Source organism: Protobothrops mucrosquamatus, unplaced genomic scaffold, assembly GCF_001527695.2.
Source record: "Protobothrops mucrosquamatus isolate PMUCROS unplaced genomic scaffold, P.Mucros_1.0 scaffold865, whole genome shotgun sequence".
NCBI classification, from domain to species: Eukaryota; Metazoa; Chordata; class Lepidosauria; order Squamata; family Viperidae; genus Protobothrops; species Protobothrops mucrosquamatus.
The window spans coordinates 42,289-50,054 of record NW_015387120.1 but is presented as its reverse complement, the minus strand read 5'-3'; the positions used below and the strand labels follow the sequence as shown (position 1 = coordinate 50,054).

At 42.5% G+C, this 7,766-nt stretch overlaps 1 protein-coding gene across 1 annotated transcript in view; it reads right to left on the bottom strand.

Annotated features, from left to right (window-relative positions):
- Positions 1-1,899: 1,899 nt before the first annotated feature.
- The window catches only part of ANKDD1A (ankyrin repeat and death domain containing 1A), a 16,855-nt gene continuing 10,988 nt past the window's right edge, over positions 1,900-7,766 (bottom strand). Inside the window, exons 11-15 of the mRNA XM_015819164.1 lie at positions 6,857-6,955; positions 5,740-5,835; positions 5,419-5,620; positions 2,672-2,803; positions 1,900-2,471 (exon numbers count right to left, since the gene is read on the bottom strand). Of these exons, the coding sequence (XP_015674650.1) occupies positions 2,407-2,471; positions 2,672-2,803; positions 5,419-5,620; positions 5,740-5,835; positions 6,857-6,955 (594 nt within the window). The 3' untranslated portion in view covers positions 1,900-2,406. The remainder of the gene's footprint in view (positions 2,472-2,671; positions 2,804-5,418; positions 5,621-5,739; positions 5,836-6,856; positions 6,956-7,766) is intronic.

Genomic DNA, 7,766 nt, shown 5'->3' with positions numbered 1-7,766 from the left:
TTTGGAGTCTGGTACTGGAGCCCTCAAGTTAGATTAGAATTTTACAAATCCTCAGAATTTCCAGTTGTGCTGTTCATAATTCTGGGAGATTAAATTCATCGAAAGTTGGAGATGGTACTGACATCTGAAATGGTTCAAGTTTTCTACAAAGGGTTGTTCCACGTTTTCAGAAGCTACAAACAAATGAACTGCATAAGAGGTGGGGGGGGGGAAACCATTTATTTGAAAACCAGATGTTTCGACATTGCTTTAAAAATACAAAACTTCATGACAAATTTAAGAAAAAGTATACCGTCGGTAGATAAAACACTGTCGTATCAGCACTGGTGAAGAACAAAAATCTGTTTTGAACTTGAAAGTGCATAATTGTACAGCCAGAAGCGGGGGTGAATGCCGGGCCCGGGGTCCTCCCCAGGATTTTGGGATCAGGGCAAACAAGATGGTGGCTGAGGACAGTCCCAAGCTTCTCCCTTGCAACTGGTATCATGCATCTCCTGGGCAGAAGCTACTCCAAAGTGTAGGGAGTGACTTAAAACAACATCTTCTCGCCTTCCCTTTCGCCAGAGATGAGCAATCAATGCCCAAAGGGACTACGTGTGCAACGCACCTCCAGGCACCAATCTCTGAGCTGTATCCTTACTCGCTGCCTTTTCTGGCAGATCACAGCGTAGGCCAGCCGGTGTGTAAATCTCTTCTTCAAAGGGAATGACCCAGGGATGAAACAGTCCAGGCTGAAGAGGCCCAGCCAGAGGCAGAGAAGCCAGCCAACCACTCTGGCTAGCTCCATGTGCATAGTTGAGATATATAAAATAAAAATACAAAAATAACATGGGTCAAAATAACAGTTTTGGCTGAAACAGTAGAATGGTTCCCCTTGGCATTCCCAAGCCAAGTCCCAACACCTAGTATTAAATGTCGCATGGATTGAGCCAGCTGTTTCCCCCCCCCACAGATGTGGACATCCAAATTTGGAGTAATGTTCAACAAAAGGATGCAATGAACTAAAGCAGAAGTTGCCAGGTCTCCATAGCCTTCTGCTGTTGTAGTAGTATTAGTGCAACTGTAATTTTTGCTCTGTTTCCAGAAGACGTATCCCTTGATCGTTCACACAGCACCCTGAACCAGGTTAAAGAAAGCTAGCAGCTTTCAAGTGCGTTCCATTCTAATTGTGGCAAGTTTTAATCACGGTTTAAGTTTTGCTTGATCGCTCACCTTGGGCAAGCTTATGGCTCAGTTAATATAGCAAATGAGATAATAAATACAGTAGTGGCCAAAATTGTGGAAACCTTTTGGGAAAAGTGTACATTTGAGGTTTGATGGCTAATAACGCCACGTTTTTTTGGAGTAGTACCATAAAATTATATATCAATGGAAAGATAATTTAATCAAGAATGTAATGCCACAAAGTTTGTTCAATTATCTGTACTGCATTCTACGAAAAGTTATAGCCAAATAACCAGAAAAAGGAAGCACAGCTTGCTTAGGTTGATATCAGGTAGCTTTCCTTCATCTGATTGTAGCCAATGAGCATGAGTGTTTAGAGAGCCAGTCAGGTGTCATCTTGTTTTGGCAATGAGCCAATCAGATCACAGTAGGATTCAGTTATTGATGTCACGTATTGAAGCTGAGAGGAGGACATTTGTCAATGTGTTATGTGATCGCTATCAAGTTGGTTGGTTTTTTTGGTGTTCTTTCATTTAGAGAGCTTGTAAAACGTGATAAAAGTAAAGTCATGGTGCAAAGAGTTGACTGGTCACCCAGAAAGTGATGTAAAATAGTCTTATTAAGTGAACAAGGCTACAGTTATAAAGAAATTAGAAGAAAAATTGGTGGAAACTGATCCAAAGGTGGCATTTCTACTGTACACTTTTTCCAAAAGGTTTCCACAATTTTGGCCACTACTGTAGGTGGAATGTACTGTGTGAACTCTAAGAGTTTTCAAGACAGATCCGTTAAATCTAAGAGGATCATTCTGCTATAATCTGTGGCGAGAGCTGAATGTTGTAATACCTACAGTCATCAGAAATTTAGCCAAAGAAGAGTTTTCCAAAGCTGTTGGAGGAAGTGAAAAAAATTAAGGTAACTTAGGAGGAAAAGATGTGGGTTTCTAGAAAAGTTTGAACCAGGAAATCTTCCCATGCACATGAATGTAATCCCAATTAGCATATTCATCTTGGCATCCTAAGTCTGCACAAATATTTGGGCTACATCCATTTGTTGGGAGGGAGAGGCATAACATCCCCGCTTCTCAGTATTTTAGAACAAACCCCTGGAAAGCAAGACGGTTTGCGTGGATCTGACCTGGATTGGAAAGGTTGCCATTCAGGATGGCAAGAAGAAGCCCTTGGAAATGGTGGCCCTTTGATGCAAATTCTGAAAGAAGTCTCTTCTGCAGCACCTTGGACCTCACATTGCTGAACACCTCCGTGGAGATGCAGGGGAATCTGCATTCGCTTGTTTCCTGATACTTTCTGTTGGAAAAGAAAGACACGTATGTGTCTAAGCTAGACTTTGGCCTGATCCAGCTGATCTTGGACTGAACAGCTCATTTGGACTCAAGAGAATATAGGGTTTCCTGACTAAGCTGGGGGTTGGACTAGAAGACCTCCAAGGTCCCTTCCAATTCTGTTACTCTATTCTATTCTATAGGAAGGCCAAGGAGTCACCATACCTGCTAGGTCGCTCCTCCCGATGCTAACCAGCCCTTCATACAATCCTTTAACTGGGTTTTCTCCTGCCATGATAGTCCCATGAAGCCAGACCAGCAACATCCGATGGCCGTGTTCTCGGTAGCTTTTGGTGCCTGGCGAAAAGGGAAGACGCGGGTGAAATGAGATATTCCAAGATTATGGATTATGGGTACCATAATGATATCACCGTGTCATGACATCATCAACAAATAACAACCAATGTAATTTCCTTCCTGATGTGCAGTACGCAGCCTCTTGTCCCCAACAATCTGGGTCCTCATTTTACCGACCTCAGAAGGATGGAAGGCTGAGTCAACCTGGAGCTGGTCAGGATCGAACTCCTGACAGTGGGGAAAAGTTAGCCTGCAATACTGCATTCTAACCACTGCGCCACCATGGCTCTTTGGTGTATGTGGTGTATTGTGTAAGTCTTGAACACGATAACCAAGTTAATAATGGTGCATGAATACAACTATGATACATGTGAGTATATTTATATATATATTATCCGTACAACATTTTTTTTCTCTCTCTCAAGCTTCTTCTAGGTTAGAAAGTTGAGTCATAGACAACAAGGCTATGCATGGCACTAATTGATTCAGAATATTGTTTTCAACTCCCAATAGTCAAGCCAAATTATTTTATAAGTTCTTGCACTGCTGTAGAAAGCCAAGTTGGTGTAGTAATTAAGCATCAGGCTAGAAACCAGGAAACTGTGAGTTTTACTCCTGTCTCGGGCACCAAGTCAGCTGAACAACCTTGAGTAAGTTCTCCTCCTCAGACCTAGGAATTACTTAAGAGGAAGTGGCAAACCACTTCTGAAAAACCTTGCCAAGAAAACTGCAGGGACTTGTCTGGACAATCTCTGAGAATTGGACATGATTGAACAGAAGAATAAAACTGTTGTAAGAATACATCTGATTTCAGAAGAATTTATTTTTCTGAATATGCCTGATTGTAAACGCACTGAAAATGTCAACCAAAGGAGAGGGAGAGACAGGATAGTTTGCACTTTGATTACGAGAAGCGGGTAAATAGGCACTTGGAGGTGGCAACCCCTGGCTAACAAATCACGTTAAATGTTATAAGAAAGCTGCTTCCTTTTAATAAAATGCAATAGTTTGAAAAGGCGCCACTAGAGGCTAACATGGCTGTCCTCCTATAGTGTCTTTTAGTATGTCGCTGTTCAAGGCTTTGGCTGAATTACCAATGTTTGAAATCTTTTTAATGTATTGTAACTGTTCTCAATTGCTGTCCATTTGGGGTTATTGTGTGTTTTTTTTTAACACTGAAAAGCCGTTGCTGCCTTTCACTGGAGATGATGAAGGGAGGACAGTAGTAATTCAGCTTCCCCAGAGAGTTGGGCTCACTCACTGATGCAGGTCTATTTCTCTCTAAAAGCTGCCTGGGGTTGCAAATAACCTGGGGGTGGAAGAACACAAATCCAATTCAAACATGCTTCATCCAGCGTTTTCAGCGTGAATAGCCGGTCACAGCTGAGCCAGCTATCTCTAATATGGGCTGGATGGCAGCCAGGTTAGAGGAATACTGGCTAGCAAAGTGTTTTTTTCGGTCTTTGCTTCTTCTTTTTCTTGCAAACCGCTTCTTGTTTTAGTCTCCTCTCTGAAACAGATGTACCGTTCATATTTCATGAGACGTTTTCCTTCAGTGCTGGTCTCACCGTCGAAACGCTGGTGTTGCATTTTTAAAACCAAGGGCTACAGCTATTTTAGCCTGTCTGAAAGACCTTAGAAAGAGTACAGAGAAGAGCAACAAAGATGATGGAGGCTAAACCACATGATGAACGATTGAAGGAACTGGGTATGTCTAGTCTAACGAAGAGAAGGATGAGGAGGGATATGATAGTTGCCTTCCAATATTTAAGGGGCTGTCACAAAGAAAAGGGAGTCAACTTATTCTCCAAAGCACCTGAAGGCAGAAGAAGAAGTAATGGGTGGAAGATCATTAAGAGAGAAAAGCAACCTAGAACTAAGGAGAAATTTCCTGACAGTGAGAACAATTAATCAGTGGAACAACTTGCCTCTAGAAGTTGTGGGTGCTCCAACATCAGAAATTTTCAAGAACAAACTGGACAGCCATTTGTCTGGAATAGCATAGTATCTTCTACTTCTGCAAGAGGTTGGACTAGAAGGCCTCCAAGGTCCCTCCCAACCCTATTATTCTATGTTCTAGGAAAGTTAGACCCTCTTCATAGTACAGAGAGTTCTCACAACCGTTTATTTGGTGATGGTTCAAAGTTATAACAGCACCGAAGAAAGTCATTCATGGCCATTCCTTGCTCTTGTGATTGTTGCAGCATCCCCACATGGTCATGAGGTCAAAATTCGGGACCATGGCAACCAACAAGGTTTGCAGCATCCAGGATCATGTGATCGCCATTTGTTACCTTTCCAGATGGCTTCCAACAATTGAAATCAATGGGAGATGCTGGATTCACTTAATAGCATGATTCACGTGACTGCAGTGATCCACTTAGCAAAAAACATTTGTAAAATCAAGTATGACTCACTTAGTATCCCCTTTGGTTAGCAGTGGAAATTCTGGTCCCTGTTATGATTGTAAGTTGAGGACTTCCTGTAGACCTGATCTTGGGCTAACCACAAGGTACCCTTCTCATATGTTCAGGAACCACCTAAATGGAGTTCTTGAATCACCTCTGGTCTCCCGTTCAGCAGCAGCTGGGAAGCGTCTCACCTGTGTCACCTACCTGTCCACTGGTGTTCAATTGCTCTGATGTGCGCCTCTGTGAATTTCCAATAATGTGCAAGTTTCTTCCACTCGTTGGGCTTGAGGTATTTGGTTGCGAGCCGCCAGATCACCGAACGGATATGTTGCGTTTCCAGCCGGTGGTCTTGCTTGAAAGTTAAACGGTCAGTTATCCAGGAATCCGAATCACTGTTGAGATTATCCTGGGAAAAGGTCACAGTCTGCCCAGTTAACTTCTTTCCCTTTGAGGTCCTGTATTTCCTGAGCCCCCAACTTCCTTCACCTCGTTAGGTCACCTCAGAAGCTCACGAAGCTCACTTACTTTTTCCCATTTGTAAAACCTATCCGCTTTGATGATCATATCAGCCAAATTGACGTGGTTCCCACGGGCGGCAACATCCAGAGATGTTTTTCCTTGCTGCAGAAAAAAATAAAAATAAATCCGCCGAGTTCAACAGGACAAAGCTTTGTGCCTTTTTATAATTAATGGGCAGCAAATATTTAACTCCTGCCGTATCCTGATTGTATTTAGTCCACTGATCAATAGATACTCCTAGACAACATCACCACCAGATGGATCTGTAGCTGGCTAACAAACCGTACTCAACGAGTAGTCCTCAATGGCACTACATCCACATGGAGATAAGTAAGCAGTGGGGTACCACAAGGTTCCATCTTAGGCCCAGTACTCTTCAATGTCTTCATCAATGACTTAGATCAGTGTTTCTCAACCTTGACAATTTTAAGGCATGTGGACTTCAACTCCCAGAATTCCACAGCCAGCATTGCTGGCTGTGGAATTCTGGGAGTTGAAGTCCACATGCCTTAAAATTGTCAAGGTTGAGAAACACTGACTTAGATGAAGGAATTGAAGAGGAACTCATCAAATTTGCAGATGACACCAAACTGGCAGGAATAGCCAATACCCCAGAAGATAAACTCAGAATCCAATAAGATCTTGATAAACTTGAACAATGGGCCCTATCCAACAAAATACTGACTAAAATATCTATATGGGCAAGTTTCCAATCCAACTTGTACTGATAAACCCATATAATTCCTTGCTGGAGAAGCAAATAACATCTGATATGTGGGCTCGGTCCCCAATATCTCTCTATAGTAAGCTTAGACAAAACCTAGAATGCATCTGTTATCTAATGCCCTCCAGAACGGTGCTATTTTGACTGTCTTAAGTAAGAGCACCAGGGAATGGGCCATCTGAATTTCCAGGAATAAGAAATATAATAAAGACAGGAAGTGCACTGAAAAACATTGTTTTATAGATCAAATGCAGAATGCGCAAGGTAAAGTAGTTGCTTTTAAAATGTCCTCTGTGCATCCTCATGCTAAAAAACCTGTTGCCACAGCTGGCGCAGGTTTGCAAAGAGGAAACATTTCTGTGCATATGTTTACAGACAGCAGCAAGATGTTGGCGTTACCTTATCGGTTAATTTTAAATTCACCCCAGCCATGAGGATCAACTCGGCAATATCTTGCCTCCCGTGCTCTGCAGCAATATGAAGAGGACTCTGTTGCCTCTGGAAGCAAAAAAGGAAAATCAGGAATCAGCACTGCAAAGAATTTGGGAGAAGCAGCCCTTCCTTAGCAATGAGATAAATAGTTTTTGGAAACTAGTAAAAAAAAACTTCCTGGGGCCTCAAGGAGGCGTTCTTTTCCATCCTTGGCACCTCACGGGAAAAAAAAGCTCCAGCAGGAAGGAGCCAACTGAATCAAAGGGATAGATAAGAGATAATTATGATAAGATAATCGTTATTGTCATTTTTCTGGTTACACAATAGCATACGTTAAAGTGAAATTCCGATGTCCACTTTCGAAAGAAAAGGGGGGGGGAGCCACCCACCAAAGAATATCACCACCATCCAAATATAATAACAGCAGTAGCAGCCAAAAGTGTCCAGTTATACAAAATGACAGCAAAACTTGCACACACATACACGCACACACACAAATATCAATTTTAATCACAATCTATCTTGGATACATAGTGGAAAAAGCTTGTTACGTGCCCCCCCCAATGCCAGCTCCCAACCCTTGCTGAATTTCACCCCAGAAATAGTGATAAGCTCCTTCAACAATTCCTTGGATTTTGGGGCAGCTGCCTGAACTCAAAGGGAATTTTTCCCTAGCAGACAAAAAGAATTATAGGTATAAGTATCTATCTATCTGTCTGTCCTTCTGTCTGTCTGTCCATCCGTCCAATCATCCATCGATCCATCGATCCATCCATCGATCCATCCATCGATCCATCCATCCATCCATCCATCCATCCATCCATCCATCCATCCATCCATCCATCCATCCATCCATCCATCCATCCATCCATCCATC